This window comes from Acipenser ruthenus, chromosome 3 (assembly GCF_902713425.1).
Source record: "Acipenser ruthenus chromosome 3, fAciRut3.2 maternal haplotype, whole genome shotgun sequence".
NCBI classification, from domain to species: Eukaryota; Metazoa; Chordata; class Actinopteri; order Acipenseriformes; family Acipenseridae; genus Acipenser; species Acipenser ruthenus.
The window spans coordinates 29,965,231-29,988,702 of NC_081191.1; the positions used below are offsets into that span (position 1 = coordinate 29,965,231).

At 37.7% G+C, this 23,472-nt stretch overlaps 1 protein-coding gene across 1 annotated transcript in view; it reads right to left on the reverse strand.

Moving 5' to 3' along the window:
- Positions 1-23,472, reverse strand: part of cdkal1 (CDK5 regulatory subunit associated protein 1-like 1) — a 433,346-nt gene that overhangs the window by 116,071 nt on the left and 293,803 nt on the right. Inside the window, exon 11 of the mRNA XM_034058608.3 lies at positions 14,238-14,418. Coding sequence (XP_033914499.1) covers positions 14,238-14,418 — 181 coding nt within the window. The remainder of the gene's footprint in view (positions 1-14,237; positions 14,419-23,472) is intronic.

Here is a 23,472-nt window from a genome sequence, read left to right on the forward strand (position 1 = left end):
CCAATACTCCCGGGGTGGGGAATGGGAAACCAGCAGGGATTGCTTTTCCTCATCGCGCAACAGCAAACCCTACTGGCCAGACATCGAGCATATTCACAGTGGACAAAAAGCCTGCCAACCTCAGCTCTGATTGGGAGCTTGCATCTGTAGCTCGGATGGCACTCAAAACCTACCGCATTTGCTAACTATAGAGTTACTCATAAACAACCCAGGGATAATTGGTTGGAAGTCTTCAGGATGATTAGATCACGAGCCTTACTTAGTACAGAGTGCCAACACAATAAAACCACACACAACAATAGCATGCAAGTTGAGCAAAGTATGTATGCGTGTAGGGACGTCAGGTTGCAGATCGTAAACTTGGGACAGAGTTAACTGAAACCACAACACTTGCTTTACTGAAAACTGGATTTGAAAACAAGGGAAATATAATCCAGCTGTATTTTACCACCTACCTCTGCCAGCTAGACATACATACTGTACTTGCTGTACATACAACTGCCAAGCACTACCAAATACTCAATAGGTGCTGGACATTTTTAATTAGATAATCTTTATGCCAAGTTTATGATGCAAAACCAAAGTCAACGGGAATTATACTGTACTCTGTCAAGTATATAGCTAATCATCAATGCAATTGCATCGCTAGTAGATATTTTAGCTATGCACGCTCATTCTGATCCTGTACCATGAGAAGATAAAAGTTGTCAGGAGGTTGTGATTCGTACCTCTTCTTCTAAAAATGTAATGGGTGCTTACAGACTCAGGCAGGCTTCCTTTTACAGGACACCGCCTCGTCACAGCACATTGTTATATGTAGATGAATTTCATCCAAGTCACAATGTGAACAACATCCTCTCTTCATAATTCTGTATTTTATCATCTTACATACAAGCTAATAAGAATACAAAATAATCTACTAAAACTTAAATAATAATAAAAAAAATACCCACGGATATCAACATTCATTCTATAAATGTTTATTTGTAGATGTTTGCAGTTACCAAGTAAAAATAAGTACCCTGAATCCTGAACAAACACTGCTGATCTGTTTGCTAAGCAATATTTATCTTCAAATTATTATTATTATTTATTTGTTTATTTAGCAGACGCCTTTATCCAAGGCGACTTACAGAGACTAGGGTGTGTGAACTATGCATCAGCTGCAGAGTCACTTACAATTACATCTCACCCTAAAGACGGAGCACAAGGAGGTTAAGTGACTTGCTCAGGGTCACACAATGAGTCAGTGGCTGAGGTGGGATTTGAACCAGGGACCTTCTGGTTACAAGCCTTTTTCTTTAACCATTGGACCACACAGCCACTTCAAATAAAGACTGTCTGGCTACCACTGAAGCCCTTTGATAACAGTGCCTACAGAAACACCCATCTAATTTAGAGAAAGTTTTCAGCAAGAAGGGTTCAAACAACTGGCTTTAAAGAAGGTCTTTTTAAAATAATGACATCCAGATAAAGAGTAGCTAATTTCTTAACTGATGACAACCACATGTTTATTGCATCACCAGGAAACACTATTTATGGACTAAGGATAAGTTGTGTATATAAGATGTTTATTTCACCTTAAGCTAAACCCTTGATGTATTTAAATATATAAGGGGTTATTTACAACCTTTTTTCATACTGGGCCGGTAACACACCCACTTGTCAAGTGCTCCAGTTTGGATTGTTAAGGAGAGTACCAGTTTTAATCCTAAAAAATAAGACCCAAACTGTCTATCCCCGCCTGCCTTGATATACTGGTTCTGATCCAGTCATCTGAGACTGGGAATATATTAATAGGATATGGACTGAATTATCACTGGCATCTGAAGTGTAGCAATCAATATGAATTTACACTTCTGGTGACAGTCTACATTTTTCACTTAGAGTATACAGTGGTAAAATTGGAAAATCAAAAAGTGCTGGATAAGGATTTAATTGTTTTGTTTGCAGTGGGCTGAAAATAGCAAATGGCCTCATTGTTTGTTTGTTGATGTGTGGAGTCCAATATGCTTTTCCACTTATAAACTTCTTAAAATTCTATTAATCCAATTCTGTGTTAGGTTACATGACTACATTTACTTTAAAATGGGTTATAGTCATGCTATTCTAGAACCTACAGCTATGGCCACAAATTTAGCATCACCTAGAACTTAGGATTTAGACATAATAATAAAAAAAATAATAAAAAAAAACATATATGAACATAATTTAGATCTTTTACTTAACATCATGTAATCAAAGAAACTACAAAATGATATTGCAAAGTCTACCAGAAACTATAATAGTAGTACAGTAATTCACGTTAGATTTTGAAATGTCACATTTTAAAAAATGTTGTTAAGTATAATCGAAAACTACAAACCGGTATGCAATTCAATATCTTAACGTAACATTATTCAGCAGGTTTCATTCGACTTTATGAAGCAAAATTAGTTATAGGTGTATGCCAATTATTTCTTAATGTGATACTGCTACAGAAATTCTACTTTAAAATTCCAATCCAACCTAATTACTCAAAGTCATGAGTTTTGTCACTGTCCTTCCGTTTGCACAGGTATAAAATGAACACTACATTTCTGTTGGGGTGTATATCAAAGAGATAATCTGTGCAAGCATCACCTGGCAACAATGACCTAAACTTGGGGTCAAAGTTAAATTTGACCTGAATAGTTTTCATATTACTATCATCCGTGTTATTTCCACTGTGCATTCTCTTTGGCTTCTTTTGTACCCGGAGCAATTTGTTACCCTTGCTCAATTTATCAAGATGCAAATCCAGTGCCATTATTCCAGTTACATGGTCACATATTGGAGTTGTATAAGCAAGAAATTGAAGCGCTCGTGCCCAATTAATACCTTGTTCCTTCAGCAGGTTAAGCCAGCACTACTCTAATGTGCTTACCAACTAGGGACGTTATTAATGTATGACCTTTGTACACCCTTGAATCGCAACTTGCTTTTGATTGCACAAGTTGAATAATGCTCTCATTTCTGACATGGCAGGTGCACAAGCTGCTGAAAATGTGTCCAGTGCACACAACAAACACATTCTTTCCAACTCCATGCAACAGCAAAAGCTCTGTTCCTTTTAATTACAGCATAGTTTGTAGCTGCTTGGCTGCTAGCATGCATTTCTAATCAAATAGTCCTCATACACAGCAACCAATCACAGAAAGGATGGAAAATGTTAGTATTGTTGATTCAGCTTTTTTGTTGTTTTTGGCAAGAACACTGCACAAGTTTCAGACACGACCAAAGTAAAAAAAAAAAAAAAAAAAAACCATAAAAAATAGCAGTGGAAAAATCTTGAGTCCCAATCCGAGCAGATTATTATTATTTTATTATTATTATTGTTATTTTACAGAATGCGTCTGTTAAAATATAGCAGCTGAAACTAATTAGTAAGGTTGCTGTTAGGGCAAACTAACTCTTGAATACCCATTTTCCACATGCCCAAGAGGACACAGTGCTGTACATTTCCACTGGCCTTTTTGGAGGGGCATACTGGAACCAGGATGTGAATGTGTCCCTCTGGTCGACCCATCAATAGTCCCCCCACCCCCCAGAAAGCATGTGCAGCATTAATAACAAGTACTGCTATTATATGACATAATGCACCGTTAACATGGTTCCTGTCAGCATTACCAAGAAAGCGTCTTCACTTCTCAAAGCCAAGTTAACCTGATTAGTATACAGCAGTAACTATAAATGTCCTGCCCTGTGTCACAACAAAGTGGGACATCGGATAAATAGACACATTGGCTTGAGACGCAATCATTTATAAGATGAAAAGAAAAGAGTGAAGGTAAACATTTTTCACAGGGACACTATTGTACTGTACTGTAGTAAACTAACAATGTATAAAAAAATACATGCCCAAATTTTTATTTAATATATAGTGTAGTTAAACATTTTAAAAGGTGAAGATTTGTTTTCCAAAAAACGTTTTATTTATTTATTGTTTTAATTCGGAACAGCAGTTTCCAAGATTCAACCTTACATGGTGTAACCAATCATGTCACTACTCCTACAATAAAAAGTTTATTATCCCAATAATGTACAAGTCATAGGGTCCTTGCATCTCAAACTGGCATGTTAGATTTCAGTTGAAATATTCCCCACGGTTTACAGAGATATGCTATCAAAGAGTAGATTTCATAAATGTAATCAGCCTTAACTTTACATCAAAGGCATTTTTTTTTAAATCCCCATAGAATCATGATACTGCTACATAATAGATTAAAAAACAACCTGTTATCATGTTTCCTACTTGATCATATTCATACTATGAGCTGATTGGAATTGTAAGGTAGAAATTAAGCAGTGAATGAGTGCCTTTTGCCCCACCTTTGACCTCATTTTCTCTTCGCAGGATACATTATGGTCAAGTTGTTTGTGTCAAAGCAAAGCTTCCACAACAAGCAGCAGCAGGTTTTGCTGGAATTGCTAGTAATGATAGCAAATAATGATCAAAGCAGAAACAATAGAGAATCATTCAGAACACATGCAATAGTATTTTTTTCATTAATACCATACTGCATTCATTTTTCAACGAAAATCTGTGACTTGCCAGCAACTGCATTGTCTCCCTGGAGATTGGACTACCCTACAGTATATGTAATTAAAAAAAAAAAAAGTGTCAAATAAAATTATCCATGGAGCAGGTATCTAACTGCTCAGCAAATTAGGTATTAGTAGACCGTGACAAAGCACTGCTGCAGTTCAGATGTATAGTGTAAAACAGGTACAGTCTGAGAAAGAGTGCCGGAAGTTCTGTGGAAGGTGACATTATGATTCCAGAAAGGTTTTTCAGCCTTCACTGATTCAGTACAACTTTACAGCATATACCATAGCAAAACATATCTTTAGGGCTCCGTATTTTTTGAGCAATAAAATATGTTCAAAGGAGTTCTTTTATTTTTCAATGACTGCCCCTTTACAATTTTTTGTTTTTCTTTTTAATTGTTCTGTGCGGTAATAACATTTTACATAAAAGCGTCTATAAAATGAATAGTATATCTGTGCAGTTGGTTTCCGCTGTCTACTAATATCAGCACTCAAGCATGCCCTTAAGCCTTGCTTGCCACAGTTTTTGCTTTTTGTGGAGGGAGTTAATGAAGCTACAGTAGACTGGTCAGCATTTGGTGGTTATTCATTCTGTAGATAGGTAAGAATTGCAACTGTGCCTGAGGCAATAACACTGTTTGCCGTTTACCTCAAAGCTTTGGGAGAAACATTACAAGGTAAACGCGGTAAAACCTTCTACGAGAAAGTTACTGTATGGCTTATTGTGAAATTGGAACTCTTAGTTGGAGATGGACACAAGATATCATTATTTCTTTCCAATTTACACATCCCTACTGTAGCCCTCATCCTCTCCGAATTGTCTTATAGTACAGTCAAAATACATAGATAAGTATTAATGACACAAATTAGCCAATACCTGGAATCCAATTTATTTAATCTTATTTCCATTAGGATAATAGTTGGCAGGGATTTGGTTGCCAGGTACTCTGGAGTTATGATCTGGATAACAGACCTTGTAGTTTTTCAACCCCAACTTCCTCCAAAACAATTTAAACACCTTGCAGATGTGTCATTTTAGATGCCTTCTGACAGCCTATTGACAGTGGCATGTTTTTCTAGTTTTATGTCCAATTCCTTAGTGATCACAAAAACTGCTTTCAAAATAAATTAAACAAGTTTGGTGATGGCAATTGTGAATGTGTAACTTTTTAAAAATGTTGTCAGGTGTAAAAGGGCACAGCCAACATGTCCTGCTGGGAATTATGTCTTATTCAGCTCTGCCCTACATTTCTTTTCAAGGGATCATGTAACACCGGTAGAAAAGCCTTGTAGAAAAGATATGAAGTTTAGAAGGAGTTGACAGCTCTTTGATTAGGTTAGATTATTGGATGGAGTTTGAAAGAAACACATTTGGATGTAGCTTGATGTAAAGGCCAAACAGCAGTGGCATAAAGCATATGGGGTTAATCAGAGAGCAGTAGCTTTGAAGCGTCATATCACCATGGTAACTACAATCAATTGACCTCCATGTTGCAAAACTTAAATGCCCCAGGCACAATCATACCTGGCACAATCTTACCTGACATTTGACCGACATATACTTATGATCAAGCCAAAAAACCCTACAAATCTAAAACAGGGATTTCTAAAAACCATTAAATACTATTTGTGTTTTGGTAAGGACGCTTGAAAACCTTACATACATTCCCCAAGTTCTGACTGTGAGTATCCATATACTCCAGATAGTATCTGCGGGTTTGCAAGTCTTTTGTCTGACTTGTATCCTGATGAGGGCAATGTTGGGCCAAAACGTGTTGGTTTTGGATGTGTGTTTAACCAATAAAGAATTTTGTGGTGTGTCAATTGCAGGGTTTCTCCCCTTTGTTTTGATGTTGCTTTTGGACTTGATGCACCACAGTTGTTTCTTGCGATGTTTTGTAGTATCTATGAATAAGATGGCATATAGTTAATCTATCCTTATTGTTTTTTAATATTGCTATGATCCATTTATATATTACATTTTACTCATGTATTCTACAATCAAATGCAATTATACATACATGTTCTATTTCTTAAATAAAAATATATTAATTGTTTCACCAGCTTCCACTTTTCACATAACAAAATGTATTTCAATTAAACCAACTACATCTGCTATAACACATATGGTAGCTGTTAAAAACAATACTGAGGTTTTAACAATTATTTATAGTAGGTTTCCAGATTACATTCTAACCTTCTGCCACAGGCTTGGTGCAGACCTGTCTAAGGCCAATGAACAGCTGAAACGTTAGGTTATTATCATAACCCTGGTTCCCTGAAACAGAAATGTATCCATTACTGAATGGGTATTTACCTCCTGAAGACCCAAATCGTGAAAATTGTATACCAAAGCTGCTCTTTGAGCCTGTGAAACAGTCGTGATCCCGCCCCCAAGGGATGAAAAGGCTGCTGCAATCATGGACGCAGCGACCTTGAAAGTTAATGGTTACATTTCTGTTTCAGGGAAGCAGGGTTATGATAATAACTTAACGTTCCCTTTCAAGTACGAAAAGTAACGAGACCTGGAAATAGGCTTCTTTGAGGTCCACTGTGGTGAACCAGTCGCCTGGCCTGATGGACTGCAACAGCTGTTGCATTGTCAACATTTTGAACCTCCTTCCACTCAGATACAGGTTGACCTGCCTGACCTGTCAAGGATCGGTCCGTCACCATCTCGTTGGCATTAGGAAGTACCTGGAGTAGAACCCTTCCTTGCAAATAGCCCTTTTTTGGATGTTGTACTCATGCCCTGAAAAGGGGAGGGAGACCGTGCTTGAACTGAAGCGAGTAGCCGGTCTGAACGGTTGTAAGCACCCGCATAAATAGAAAAACTATTACAGCGATTAGTTTAATTATCACATACAAAATGTGTAAAAACACATAAAATGAGAAATAACGATATAAGCAACAATTGTACTTATCTGAACAAGGCTCTCCATCAGGTCAATCTTGAAAGGAAAAATGGCGCTGAGATATGTGAGCACAGTTCTTTTTAAGCTCTCGAGGGCGGTGCCACGACTGCAGGCTCACAGGCTCAAAGAGCAGCTTTGGTATACAATTTTCAGGATTCGGGTCTTTAGGAGGTAAATACCTATTTGGTAAGGGTTACATTTCATACTTGAAAGGGAACTTGCCTTATAGTCAGCACTACAGATAAGGTTTTGGATCATTGAGTAATTGAATGCCCAATTTAGACACTATGTGAGTAAAATGTATTTTGGGCCAGTGAAATGCAACATTACCTTGAAGTCATGAGTACTTTCAATAAATACTGTACACACTTTAATGCAAATTTATGGGATCTGCATTAACTACAGCCTTATATTTTAACTGTAATGTTACTTTACAAAACTGTACAAAAACTTGAGGGCAGATATTCAAAGATCTTGCGAATTTTCTTATCTTTCTCGCAACTCTGCTTGCATTGCAAATGTTTTGAGTAAAACTGCAAGTGAGTGAAATCTAAAAGAGAGTTGGAGAAACTGCAATTATTGCAGCGCTGTGGAAATTAATAAATGAATATGAATTAACACAGGAAATCATCCGCAACGCTCTCTCGAGGTATATAACCATTGCAAGTTTTTGCAAAATGAAGACGCATTATCTGGGCTTGACAAAGCATAGCCCCAGCACCTTTTCAGCTATGAAAGTTAAAAATGTCATTAAATGTTTTGCTCTCAAATGCGCTTTCTTACAATTCTCAACACAGTTTTATCCATCCTGTAAGTTCTTGCGTGCGCTAAACAGAGACATTCCACTGCCAGAGACATTTAATTACTTTACCATTTACGTGCCATAAAGATGACACTGCGTGTGAAAGGAGGACTGCAAGACTATTGTCATTTTTTATACACAAATTAAATAAGCTTACTTGATTTGAAAAATGTCTGAGCGATACAAGTAAATTCCTACACTACTTGGTTTGATTGAATGAGTAGTATACAACAAGCTTCCATATGAAAACTGAACATTAATTTCAATAAACAAGTTTTTAATGAAAACAAATAGTGTAGACTACTTCACTAGAGTGAAAACTGGCTTCAGTTATTTTTAAATACCACTGCTTCCGATTATACTACTGCTTAATAACAGGAACAGGTTTTTATTTGGGGTTAGTGTTGAACTTAAACGCGTTCATGCCTGCCTGTACCCCTACCACCACGCAGGAACATTGCCTGCTAACTTCCCCTATTCAAAAAAAATATAGAAAAACAATAACAGTCTGGTTCTCTTTCCTTTTTTCAATGAAAAGAATGTAATTAATAGAGAATAAAAACAAACCAAGCTAACAACTATCTAGCCTAAACAGAAATGTATGTATGTATTTATTTATTTATTTTATTTTATGTATTTATGATTTATAGCTCCACAAACTGTGGGTTCTGTTGCATTCACAGCGCTGATAATGTTAGATATAGCTAGATATTACTACAGTGCGGACCATGGGAAAAACCAATGTTTGTGTAGGGTGTGTGTTTTTTTTTAAATTTATTTTTTATCAGTGTCGGCCTTCTGGAGTCATCTGAATGCCTTTCCACTTTTTATTTCATTTTAAACTGTTTAAATGCCAAAGAATAACAAAACATAGAATAATAGTGCATATACACAGAGCAAAAAAAGTGGATGGGCAAAATACAGGTCTCCCCCACCCCACCAAAGAGCGGGTGGCACTGCCCACTCTGTCCTACGGGTTACGTGCCTGTGCAGGAAAATTGCTATGCATATTCTTTATGCATTACATTATCATACGTAATTCATATTTGTGTAAAACATCCATTTCACAGCTTATCTGGAGTGCTGCTTACAGTACTTAACCTACAGCAACTCCGGGTTAATATTATGAAACCGATTCATATCAAAAATAACAAACCCTATTGCGGAAAATAGGTTTTCATCAGTGCCCTTTATACAGGCAGTAAAACAAAACCTAACCGGTTTTATTTTTTTTATAAAAATTCCATTATATTAATTTCATAGTTATCGTATTTCTACCAACCTACAGTACAGTTTTACCAGCATTACCCTTTATAAAAAATTGTAATAAGTCTTCTTAGGCGACCTCCACACAATAGGCAAACATTAATACTCTATCAGATGGTAGAGCTTCTGTCACTGTATAAACTTAATATAAATCATGCTTATGATGACAGGAAGAAGATATCTGCAAGGATTGATGCCAGCATATATGTTTGTTAACAAGAATAATTTTGGAGTGTTCCAACACTTTTCTTAACTTTGAGCAGAAATGCCTAGGTAGAAGTGTCAGGTATGTCATCGATCACACTTCAGTCCCTCAAGAAACCTGTTTTTCTCCAAACAAAAATCTTTTCACAGTCTTGGCCCAGCTGGTCTACTAAGCTGTATTTTCTCTTAATTGCTTTGCTTAAATTCAGGTAAGACTGTTTTAACAGAAACCCTTGCAGTAAAGATAACTCCACACAAAACAATCAGTGAACTAATACGATATACTAATGTATATGTATGTCCATTTTGTTTTCTTTCAGTAAGTCACTGAAACTATTCAAATTATATATATATATATATATATATATATATATATATATATATATATATATATATATAGCAATTCTAGCGATATAGTGCTCCTGGTCATGTATCATGAGACATTTCTATCACAATACCATATATAATGCAAAGAAAGCATTACAATGCATTTGTTTATAGTGAGATAACAAACTGAATGTAAAGCTAGCATCACAGGTTGTTGCAACCCTAATGGGAGAGAATATTAACTTGCAGTCTAATTAAAGTTTTTTTTATAAAATTAAAACAAAAAAAGGTTTGCATATTCCATGTAAAATATAATGCTATATCTCCATGTAAAACAAGCTAAAACTGAAAAGAACATGTTTATTATCTACCAGCTAGTAAGAAAATTAGTGCAGGGACCTAATGTATAGAATTAGTTTTCTTCATTTTTTATTTGATAATAAACATGCTCTAAAGATGAACAGTTTTTTTTTAGATGCAATAAAGGCACTTTATAAGTCCAGTGTTTGTAGTTAAGCAATATATGTCATGAAGAGTTAACTACAATATGCACCTGATTTCCACTGAGAATATATATATATTTTTAAATCACCTCTTCTCAGATGGAAAAAAAAATAAAAATAGTAATTTGCAAGCCCTGTTCAGCTTAACATATTTCCTGTCTTTCTGGGGAGCATGCCAATTTAACTTGATACCAATTCACGTTTTGAGAGGGTATTAGCTGATTATATGGTTTTATGTATCAGTGTTGCTGCCACATCATCATCAGACTTAGTTTTACTATAATAGCACATGTAGAAAGAATGAACTTTAGCCACAGGCTGGACAAAAGCATCCAGATACTGATTTGTTAAATGATCTTAAGCCATTTTTAATACTCATTATAAGTCATTATAAATGATTTAGCATGCATAATTTAATGTAGCCTGGAATTGCTGTATACATACAGCAGAATTGTCACTGTTTATAGCAGTAAGAGCTGATTTACTGATATGGACACAACTCCACCTTTTCATTTGCTTAGTGTGGCTTCCTTGCTGCCAAAAAAGCTCCAGCAATAATGTTTCTGTTCAGACAAATCCTTCTCTCCCTTGATCGGGAAAACCCAATTTATGCAATTTATTTACATCTGTTCTGCAGATGGCAAGAATTTTCTACTAAAAAAGCAAAGTACATTTTGTCTTATTATTTTGATATACTATCTGGTGCCTATGGATTATACAAAGCAGTCTTGTATTACAAAGAGGTGCAAGATGCACCCTGTCCGTATCATTTTTAACAGCTTTAACACAAAATCACATGGTCTAATTGCAAGGGATTTATGTAGCCATTCAAGCAAACCAGACTAACCAAAACTTCACCATCTAGACAAAATGCTAAAAAAATCTACTTGCCCCCTCCCTGTCGCAAAGAACACTCACAAAAAAGTAGAATATAACTTGTAGGATTTTGGTTTTGTTTAACAGTGAACACAATCAATTAACAGGGGCGGATCTAGCCATGTAGCTTGACAGGTTCACTAAATTCTTCAAGATTCCCTGTGACCCCACCTCACCTCAACAAATGTACAACATACTTTAAGGAAATGTTCCTTTCAGTGCAGTTTCGAACACATTTGCTAGTAACTTTAAGTAACATACTATACAAATCTTGTTGTCCTGGGCATCGTGCGATACTAATTGCACACCCCTGGTACTGTATACACAGTTATAAATATACAAAAACAAACCAAAATACTTTCACTAAAAAACAAACAAAAACAATTGTTATAAACATGCACCCCCACCACAGCTGTAAAGTTAAAATACTTCATTCATCCTTATCACTGTGTATGCAAAAATGTAAGTGTGACAATTGACGAAAACAAATGACACTTTAAAACTGTATAACTGTATGTATTTCGGATACAGGCTACTACAGTAACTGTTTTTTCGGATACAGGCTACTATACAGTAACTGTTCTCAACTGAAGCTGCAAGAAGAAGCAGCAGCAGCAGCTTAATGCTGATGCTCCCTCTGTGCTTGTCCTCCTTGACCTAACAGCTGCTTTTGACACCACAGATCATGGCATTCTTCTTGATCGCCTTCAGAAGTATGCTGGGATCTCTGGAACCTGTCTCTCCTCGATGTCCTCTTACCTGTCCGGACGCATGCAGTCTGTTGTCTATGCTGGATGCAGTGGTGTCCCCTAAGGATCTGTTCTTGCGTCCCTTCTCTTCAATATCTACATGATTCCCTTGGGTCACCTCATCATCCAGGACAGCCTCATGTTTCACTCCTATGCTGACGACACCCAGCTCTACTTAAAACTCTACCCTGAAAGCCCTTCTGCCATGGTCTGGCTCTCAGCTTGCATTCAAGACATTGAGGCCTGGATGTCTGCCAATTTTCTTCAGCTGAACACTAGCAAATCTGAGCTCCTTCTACTTAAGAATCTCAATATAGCTGCCTTGAACCTCGGAAACTGTCTGCTGCTGCTGCCTTCCCCCACAGTACGAAGCCTTGGTGTACTTCTTGACAGAAACCTCTCCTTTGATGCCTACATCTCCTCCGTGGTCAAATCTTCCTTCTACCATCTTCGAAACATCTCCTGGCAGGGAAAGTCTGTCCCTACCTTTCCTTCCCGGATGCGGAGATAATTTGTCATGCACTTGTCTCCTCTTGACTCAACTACTGGAACTCTCTTTATGGTGGTCTCCCGGCACGCACAAACCGACTACAGCTAGTTCAGAATGCTGCTGCCAGGATCCTTACCAGATGTGAAAAACGTGAACACATCACCCCGTCTTGCCCAGCTGCACTAGCTACCTGTAAAATTCAGGACTAGTTTAAAAACTTTCCTGCTCACCTACAATGCCCTTCATCACACAGGTCCCGAGTACCTCCTCAACCTGCTGACCCGCTATGTTCCTGCTCGCAAGCTGAGGTCCTCCGACTCTAGCCTGCTTGTTATCCCCAAGCAAAAGTGTGCCACGCTTGTTTAGCGTCATGGCTCCGACTCTTCTGGGCTTTATGGAAGAGTGGCGAGAAGAAAGCCATTGCTGAAAAAAACCCATATCAAATCCCGTTTGGATTTTGCCAAAAGGCATGTGGGAGACACAGCAAACATGTGGAAAACGGTTCTCTGGTCTGATGAGACCAAAATTGAACTTTTTGGCCTTAGCGCAAAACGCTATGTGTGGCGCAAAGCCAACACCATCCCCACGGTGAAGCATGGTGGTGGCAGCATCATGTTATGGGGATGCTTTTCATCGACAGGGACTGGGAAACTGGTCAGGATTAAGGGCAAGATGGATGGAGCCAAATACAGGGAAATTCTAGAGGAAAACCTGTTTCAGTCTGCAAGAGACCTGGGACTGGGGCGGAGGTTCACCTTCCAGCAGGACAATGACCCTAAACACACAGCCAAAGCTACACTGGAGTGGTTTAAAACAAGAACCTGAATGTCTTAGAATGGCCCAGTCAAAGCCCAGACCTCAATCCGATCCGAGAATCTGTGGCAAGACTTGAAAATTGCTGTTCACCAACGGTCCCCATCGAACTTGACAGAGCTTGAGCAATTTGCCAAGAAGAATGGGCAAAAATTGCAGGATTAATTCCAGGTTGTAACACTACAAAATGTGGAAATGTCCAAGGGGGGTGAATACTTATGTAAGGCACTGCACACACACACAGACACAGACACACAGACACACACACACACACACCTCAAAAGATAGCTGTTTACATTTTCCTACTGGCATTTATGTTACCAATATGGAAAGGAATGATCTTTGTGCATGAAATGACACTCTTAACAGATTTATAAATGCATTTGCTACTGAATTGATGCAATGAGAAAATGACTTGCAATAAATGCTAACATAGAAAAACAGACCTAAATTGGTCTGAGTAGTATTTTATTCTATAAAACATGATATTGTCCATGAATCTAAGATCTGATTAAACATTTTATTGTTTATGAACCGGATGTTCAACGGCTTGGAATGAGAGTGTCTGTTGCGGACTGACTTAATCCATTGCATAGTACGTACAATATAATTATTTTCTATTCTCTTTCTTAAAAAGACACAAAAATGCTGGATTTGGGGAAAAGTCCTCAGGGGTTGGTTATTCAATAGAAGTAAGGGAGACAATGGAAAAGGCTATCTCACCACTTGGGCTGGCACCTGTTCCATTTTTGCCGCAGGGGTGCCTGGTCGTGGGTAAAACTGATTGATGAAAAGGCTGGGAAATTTATATTCCTCAACCAGTTTCATCGTTTCCCAGAAATCCTCATCTGTCTCGCCCGGGAACCCACAGATGATGTCTGTAGCAATAGTAATTCCTGGAACCCTATGACAAAAATAAATAGAAATTTTTATATTATATATTCGTTTTCAAGAAACAAAGAAACAAAGAACAGCCGTATTGGGCAGAACAAATCTGAAATATTTTGGAGTGTATCCAAAATTATAAGAAAAAAGTACTTTAAGCCAGAAGAGCGAATCATGCAAATGTGAAAGTGAGCAATACTGGTTCAGAAACACAAATAGTGTAGCTGTCTGATTGGATTTCGTGACAAATCAATCGTCATATGTTTTTTTTTTTTTCATTTTAATTTGCAGCTTCATAAGTCAGTGTCAGTGTCCACCATCAACCTGACTTTCTCTTGTCATGGAATCTGTATAGGTAAGCACGTGATTTGCTGCTGCTGGTCTAAATGCAGCACTACTAGTGCTCAGAATATGCTCTGTAACCTATCTTTCACTGTACTAGCCACTCAATTTACACTGCAGTTTACTGACATTGTCCACATATCCTAAAATAATAAGTAACCAACAAATCATAGAAAGACAAAGGCAAAACACAGGTTTGAAATGCCTTGGCTTAGGATGAATATCACGGTCATAAACAGGATGCCTTCACTGTCAGGCACCATCCTTAATTAGACTGACTCATAATTGAATTAAGAGGTACGCAGAGAAACATATCAATTGATTTTCAATATACGTTTAAAAAACATTAAAAGCAAAACGATCCACGGCCTGTGTGGGAATTTTATGCTGATGGGTTTGAAGGAAATGTTTTTTTTTTTTCCTCTTTTTTTAAACCCTTGATTATTGCCCCATCAACATCCAACTACTAGTTTTGTTGGCCATCAGTTTTGAATTATTAAAATATGCATCTTACTTTACTTCTTGCCTTAAACAACCTCTTGGTGTGCCAGAATAATAATAATAAAAAAATACAGTTTTTTCAGTTGACAAAGATGACATAGTTCAGAATTGTAAGACCAGAGAGTACAGGAATGAAAATAAGAAGACGGAAAACACCACAGAATCAAGCCAAAGTACTACAAAACCTACAACAGTAACATGCAAATAATAAATATGGAATAGAATGATGTAACATTCGGCCATAACAATTTTATCAAATTCAGGCAAGGACATAGCCTTCAATAGCCAAACCAATCGGGTGACACCATCTACATTCAAATTATGTGGAATAAACTTTTGAAAAATACGTCCATGCTAAATATTACCAAATTCTTGGCATGCAGCTTGCTATAGACAGGGTGAACTGTTCATATTTAATCACTGTTCACACCACATACTATGAATAGACACAGCCATTTTGACAAGAAAAAATAACTTTGTTTAAATTGTGTAAGGTATTTATTTGAAAAGGATCTTTTCAGATGTCCCCCTTTTGCACTTCCACTGCTTTGAGTCTGTTTTGTGTGTGCCAAATACTCTTTTTTTGCAGAAGACTATTCAATTAAACTCACTTTTAAACTAAACCTATGGCTGTTTGCTATCCATTAAGTTTGGTCTCGTATTTATCTCTGTCTATTGACAAACTCTGACACAAATGTGCATTAATAAATCACATTAGTTTTAGGCATATGTTACCACAAGATAACCCCTGACCTACTGATATATTCTCTACATCCCAGATCATTAATATTTAAGAGCAACCAGAGGCGGTTATGAATCCTTGACCTTTATATCTGGGAAATAAAGACAAACAGCAACATAAAAGGATATATATATATATATATATATATATATATATATATATATATATATATATATATATATATATATATATAAAAACTGGTAATGATTTATAGCAAAATCCTAATTGACAATCAGGATTTTTTTTCTTTGGGTTTTGCATCCTACTAGACACAGCAGCCAATTTTTCAAGGTCTTAAATAATTAGCTTCTAATTTTCAGTTTTAACCGATAAAACCCAATAAAACACCCATCGATACAAAAATAATTAAATCGGTGAATAGCCAATAAACACCAGAAAACACCTGAAAAATTGTGGAAATGGTTACCCTTTCCACATTGACGTTACCCTTTTCCCATTAAAAAAAAATAAAAACCTACTACAAAAATAATAATAAATACATTTCCCAGGGCTGCTGGGCAATGTCCCGCCTTCCAGACTTCTATCTATCAATGATTTGTTCTGGATACTTTAAAACCGCCCCAACTACTGAGTGACAGCGCATTCCTACATTTCTATTGGAGACTCTGCTTGCAAGATTTAAAACGATCAGGATGGAAGCTTGTTAGAGGGATTTAAAGCTGTATTACAAATAAGATACAGAGGATTTAAACAGAATTGTGGTGAAATGTACAAAAATGCCTACACACAAAAACCCCAGAAGAATGTGCCAGTGAACATAGGGATTTCATTGTGGAAGACAGAAAAGGAAAAAATGTACAACTTAAGTGTGCAAGTACTGTCCAGTTACTATACATATTTTGACACACACACACAAAAACTGCTCAAGCATTTTGGAAAGTAACCAAAAACAATATTTTCTTAAAATGCAATTTAAATGAACACTCCAACACCATCACACTCCAACCACACAGACAATAGGGCAAGATGGTGATTTGAAAAAAAACCTTAACTTTGTAGTACCGAAGTGGAACTTCCCTGATATTTCCAGCCGACATTTAGTACATTTGAGTTATTCGAGTCAGAAACCAGCCCTATGTCTTGAGGATCTACTGAAATGAAGAAAGCCATATTGGCAGTTTATGAAGGGTCAGTTAAAGTTCTCAAAGCCACTGTCCTCAATAATGCAACCTCTTCAATTACAACTATTTGCATCACAGTTTTATGTCTAGAACCAAGCTACAGTACCAAATGAAGAATATATCATCAATATACAACATTTCTGGTTTCAGTGTTTCTTTAGTTCCAGAGATATGCTCAATTTGCTATACATAATTGCCATTTATGTATACCCTATCAGCCAATCACTGAGCAGGATTTCTCTCCATTGTGATTGAATTAATTAAGAAAGAGTTCCTACACAATCTGTTTAAATGGGGTAACCATCTATTCAATTAAGGGGGCGTGATGGTGAGTGGATGTATTTGTTTAACATACTACAGTGTATGCATACTAAACAATACTTAGGTAGCTTTACTGTGAAATATTCCAAACTAATGTACCTATTTGATTCTTGTCACCACTGCATTATACAACAATCCACATAATGGTATTTTAATAGTGTAGGGCATCTGAAAATACTTTCAGATTAAACAGGTTTCCAGGTTATGGGCACTCCGTAATTATTTACAAAACCCTACGTACTGGTAGTTGGAGCCCTTAAAAATAGTGGATGTCTGCTATCCAGGTCCTGTGCTTATGACCTTTCTGGCTCAGGCAAACTAAACAGACCCCTAATAATGCAAACATCTAGGAGGTGTTTTGTTTGTGCTGTCTCATGAGAACTCATTTTACACTGGGTCTGGGCTATTTTCCACCTATTATCCCTAGCTGGTCATATAATGGGGGTGGCTGTACATATTAGCAACATCTATTGAAACCATCATAATCTGCATGTGTATGGAAGTGTCTTTCTGTCTGCCTGCCTGCCAAATATTTTACACTTTTACATGTAAATATAGCAGAAAAAGAATCTGAGTCTGAAAGAGCCTGAGGCCAGTGGACATCTTAATCTCATCAGGTAATAAATTCCAACTGGGAAAAAAAGCCCCCAGAGGCAAAATTACACCTTATTAGCTATTAGTCCAACTCTTTCTGTTTTGGTTTGACAGGCAAGTTACTCCAAGACGTCAAGAGAAGCCAAGAGCCCTTATATTGAAGAGCTTTATTATGCAACCATGTAAAAACCCATGTTAACCAACAGCATGATCTCCTGCCAGACAAGAGATAACAGTGTGTGGAACAGTGATGGATGTGCAGATCTCAAATAAGTACAGATCTTCAGTTAATTGTACAGGACAGCTGAGATTTTTTTGAAGAAGCAAATTAGGAGCTCTACAATATCTCACCAGTCAGTCAATACTGGCAAAATAGATAAGAAGAATTAAAAGAATTAAATAAATAAATGTTTACAAATCTACTGAAAAGATATATATATATATATATATATATATATATATATATATACACACACACACACACACACACACACACACACACACACAGTACTGTGCAAAAGTTTTAGGCAGGTGTGAAAAAATGCTGTAAAGTAAGAATGCTTTCAAAAATAGACATGTTAATAGATTATATTTATCAATTAACTAAATGCAAAGTGAGTGAACAGAAGAAAAATCTAAATCAAATCCATATTTGGTGTGACCACCCTTTGCCTTCAAAACAGCATCAATTCTTCTAGGTACACCTGCACAAAGTCAGGGATTTTGTAGGCATATAGTCAGGTGTATGATTAAACAATTATACCAAACAGGTGCTAATGATCATCAATTCAATATGTAGGTTGAAACACAATCATTAACTGAAACAAACAGCTATGTAGGAGGAATAAAACTGGGTGAGGAACAGCCAAACTCAGCTAACAAGGTGAGGTTGCTGAAGACAGTTTACTGTCAAAAGTCATACACCATGGCAAGACTGAGCACAGCAACAAGACACAAGGTAGTTATACTGCATCAGCAAGGTCTCTCCCAGGCAGAAATTTCAAGGCAGACAGGGGTTTCCAGATGTGCTGTCCAAGCTCTTTTGAAGAAGCACAAAGAAACGGGCAACGTTGAGGACCGTAGACGCAGTGGTCAGCCAAGGAAACTTACTGCAGCAGATGAAAGACACATCATGCTTACTTCCCTTCGCAATCGGAAGATGTCCAGCAGTGCCATCAGCTCAGAATTGGCAGAAAACAGTGGGACCCTGGTACACCCATCTACTGTCCGGAGAAGTCTGGTCAGAAGTGGCCTTCATGGAAGACTTGCGGCCAAAAAGCCATACCTCCGACGTGGAAACAAGGCCAAGCGACTCAACTATGCACGAAAACACAGGAACTGGGGTGCAGAAAAATGGCAGCAGGTGCTCTGGACTGATGAGTCAAAATTTGAAATATTTGGCTGTAGCAGAAGGCAGTTTGTTTGCCGAAGGGCTGGAGAGCGGTACACAAATGAGTGTCTGCAGGCAACAGTGAAGCATGGTGGAGGTTCCTTGCAAGTTTGGGGCTGCATTTCTGCAAATGGAGTTGGGGATTTGGTCAGAATTAATGGTCTGCTCAATGCTGAGAAGTACAGGCAGATACTTATCCATCATGCAATACCATCAGGGAGGCATCTGATTGGCCCCAAATTTATTCTGCAGCATGACAACGACCCCAAACATACCGGGAAAGTCATTAAGAACTATCTTCAGCGTAAAGAAGAACAAGGAGTCCTGGAAGTGATGGTATGGCCCCCACAGAGCCCTGATCTCAACATCATCGAGTCTGTCTGGGATTACATGAAGAGAGAGAAGCAACTGAGGCTGCCTAAATCCACAGAAGAACTGTGGTTAGTTCTCCAAGATGTTTGGGCCAACCTACCTGCCGAGTTCCTTCAAAAACTGTGTGCAAGTGTACCTAGAAGAATTGATGCTGTTTTGAAGGCAAAGGGTGGTCACATCAAATATTGATTTGATGTAGATTTTTCTTCTGTTCACTCACTTTGCATTTTAATTAATAAATATAATCTATTAACATGTCTATTTTTGAAAGCATTCTTACTTTACAGCATTTTTTCACACCTGCCTAAAACTTTTGCACAGTACTGTATATATATATATCACTGTGACGGGGGACTGCCCCGTCTTTATGATCATGGTTGGGACTGGCAGGGAGGGGGTTAAAATTCCTCCCTGCCAGGAAAACATGTGAGAATGTGGCTGGAGCCCTAATTGACTAATTAGCAATTATTGATTAATTGGGCTCCAGCCACAGGGGATAAAAGCCAGGGGAGAGGCCCTGGCTAGAGAGGAAGGTGAGTGGTAGAGAGAGTTCTGGAAGGAGGTGGTGTGTTTTGTTTGTGCTGTGTTTTTCTGTTCCAGTGAAGGCAACGCCCAGCCTGGAAACCTTTATTTTTGTAAGTTTTGCTTTTTGCTTTGTGTTTATTTTATGTTTAAACCTTTTTGTTTGGCCCTTGTGCTGGTTTATTTTGTATTTTTGTTTATTAAAAACTTTATTTTGAACTTTAAAACTGTCTCTGAGTCTAAAACCTCGGTCAATCCTGTCACAATCACACACAGTGCTGTGAAAAAGTATTTTCCCAGTCTGATTTTCTGCATTTTTGCATATTTTTGACACTGAATGTTATCAGATCTTCAACCAAAACCTAATATTAGATAAAAGGGACCCTGACTGAACAAATAACAAAAAAATGATACATATTTAATTTATTTATTAAAGTTATGCAACACCCAAGGCCCCGTGTGAAAAAGTAATCGCCCCCCTTAGACTCAATAACTGGTTACGCCACCTTTAGCAGCAATAACTGCAACCAAACGCTTCCTGTAGTTATTGATTAGTCTCTCACAGCGCCATGGAGGAATTTTGGCCCACTCCTCCATGCAGAACTGCTTCAACTCAGTGACATTTGTGAGTTTTCGAGCATGAACTGCTCATTTCAGGTCCTGCCACAACATCTCAATGGGGTTTAGGTCTGGACTTTGACTAGGCCATTCCAAAACTTTAAATTTCTTTTTCTTCAACCATTCTGATGTAGACTTGCTTGTGTGTTTCGGATCATTGTCTTGCTGCATGACCCAGCTGTGCTTCAGCTTCAGCTCACGGACGGATGGCCTGACATTCTCCTGTAGAATTCTCTGATACAGAGCAGAATTCATGGTTCCTTCAATGATGGCAAGGCGTCCAGGTCCAGATGCAGCAAAGCATTCCAAACCATGACACTACCACCACCATGCTTGACCATTGGTATGAGGTTCTTGCTGTGGAATGCAGTGTTTGGTTTTCGCCAGACATAACGGGACCCATGTCGGTCAAAAAGTTCCACTTTTGACTCATCTGTCCATAAAACATTGTTCCAGAACTCTTGGCAAACTTGAGACGAGCATTCATGTTCTTCTTAGTGAGCAATGGTTTCCGCCTTGCTTCTCTGCCATGAATCCCATTTTTGCCCAGTGTATTTCTGATGGTGGAGTCATGAACACTGACCTTAGCAGAGGCCAGCAGATCCCTGGATGTTGTTCTAGGGTTCTTTGTGACTTCCTGGACAATTTTACGCCTTGCTATACAATTTTACGCCTTGCTGACTATGCTATACTGTAGATTGCAGTATCCAACTCCCTTGTTATTATTCACTTTGCGAGAACCTGTTGCTATGGTAACTCATACATTTGTGAGAAATGATGTCAGACAATAAGGTGTAAATTATCACTTCAGCTCTCAGACTTGTTACAAAAGCAAAGCTATAAAGACTTTCAAAGCCACAGTGCTGAGAGCAAATTAGGAAAACCATTACATTAAATATTACTAATTACAACTTTTCTACATATTATGTTATATTGAACTCTGCTTTAACTGAAGTGGATTCAAAATTACTTGATTTCAGTTCTGTAACACAAACTCTGGTTTAAAAACACCACTAATGTTGGAAGATTCATAACAGTTTTAAATCTCCTATTTCAATAACTTTGAATTTGGATGAGATTATTAGATTTGCAAAACAATATACACAACAGCAGCATTTGAACTGCAGTCCACCTGCATGAAGGAGTGAAAATAGTCATTTTCCCACTAGTCATGTCTCAGAGGTAATCTACAGTGGTAACAAGGTACTTGTACAGATTTAAAATATATGTATAAATCAAGTTCAGTCTTATTGGCACCTGCACAGTGTATTTAAGGAGGAAGAGATTATACAGCATTGCTTTTGCAAATAAAGTAACTGTACATTTTTTATAGAAAACAGCAAAATACAGGTCGCATAATTGTACCTGATTGGGTGGGTTCTTAGACTGAACTGAATCTAGCAGTATCAGCCCTCTGATTTTCTTTCCCCTCCTCAAGAAAGCTTTATGTCTTCGCTAATTGGCAGTTTTTATCAACACTGGCATCACAGAATTAGACTCAGGCTCAGGGGCAATGATGACAAGCCTGCTAAAATTTTACCCTACCAGCAAAGGATTCTCTACACAGTGTTACCACAGTCACTGAACTTGCAAACAGGCAAGATCGTGGAAAGGCTTGCCATCACAGGCTGACTATTCAAACTAAGTTGTCAAGGTTATGTGGGCTAAGCTATTGTAACAGTTCAGTTCATTATTTATTTTTTTCAGTTCTGTCCAGATCTCTTTAAAAAATGTATGTTAGTTTAATTCCAAATGAAACAGCAGGACGGAAGGGAGACAGTTTGTATACCGAAACCAGCTTGAAGGCATTTAAACAAACTGGACAGCCAACACAGCCGGATGTTCGATTAGGAGTGTACAGAAGTGTATTCAGCAGATAATATAGTAAAAGTTACGAAGGAATCCTATCGCGAGTCCTGAGTATAGGGCTCTGCATCTTCAAGCAGTCTGTTTTAATAATCCTTAAACTACTTCAATCCAAAACAGCAATCTCACTACTCATATAAATGATTACTTTTGCTTTCACAGAACATCAACGTTCTGGTTTTGGAATTAGTCCCTAGATTTGATTTCCTGTAACCCTGCACTCAGCATTCATTAAGAGTGCTGTTCCTGTCATGTTAAGGTCATCTACAGGAAAATAATTTCCTTGTTCAAATTGAATAATTAGCTCTCTAAGGGAAGAGGTGCAGAGAAAGCACATAAAGAAGCTAATGAAGTTTTATTTTATTACTTTTCACTATTTTTTGGTTTAATAAGGAATGTATTGTGCTACATTCGGGCTTTTTAAAACCCCTTTACCTCAATTATGCCTACAAATTGTGTAAAAAAACCTGCAGACTCCATTAAATTACCATCATGCATAACATTAGGTTATTATCATAACCCTGGTTCCCTGAAATAGAAATGTATCCATTTCATAATGGGTTAACTTTGTTTACCTGAAAATTCTGAGACTTACCAAAGCGGTCACGCAGTGACTGGCAACGACATCACAGCAGTCTGCGCCCCTCCTGGCAGAGACTAAGC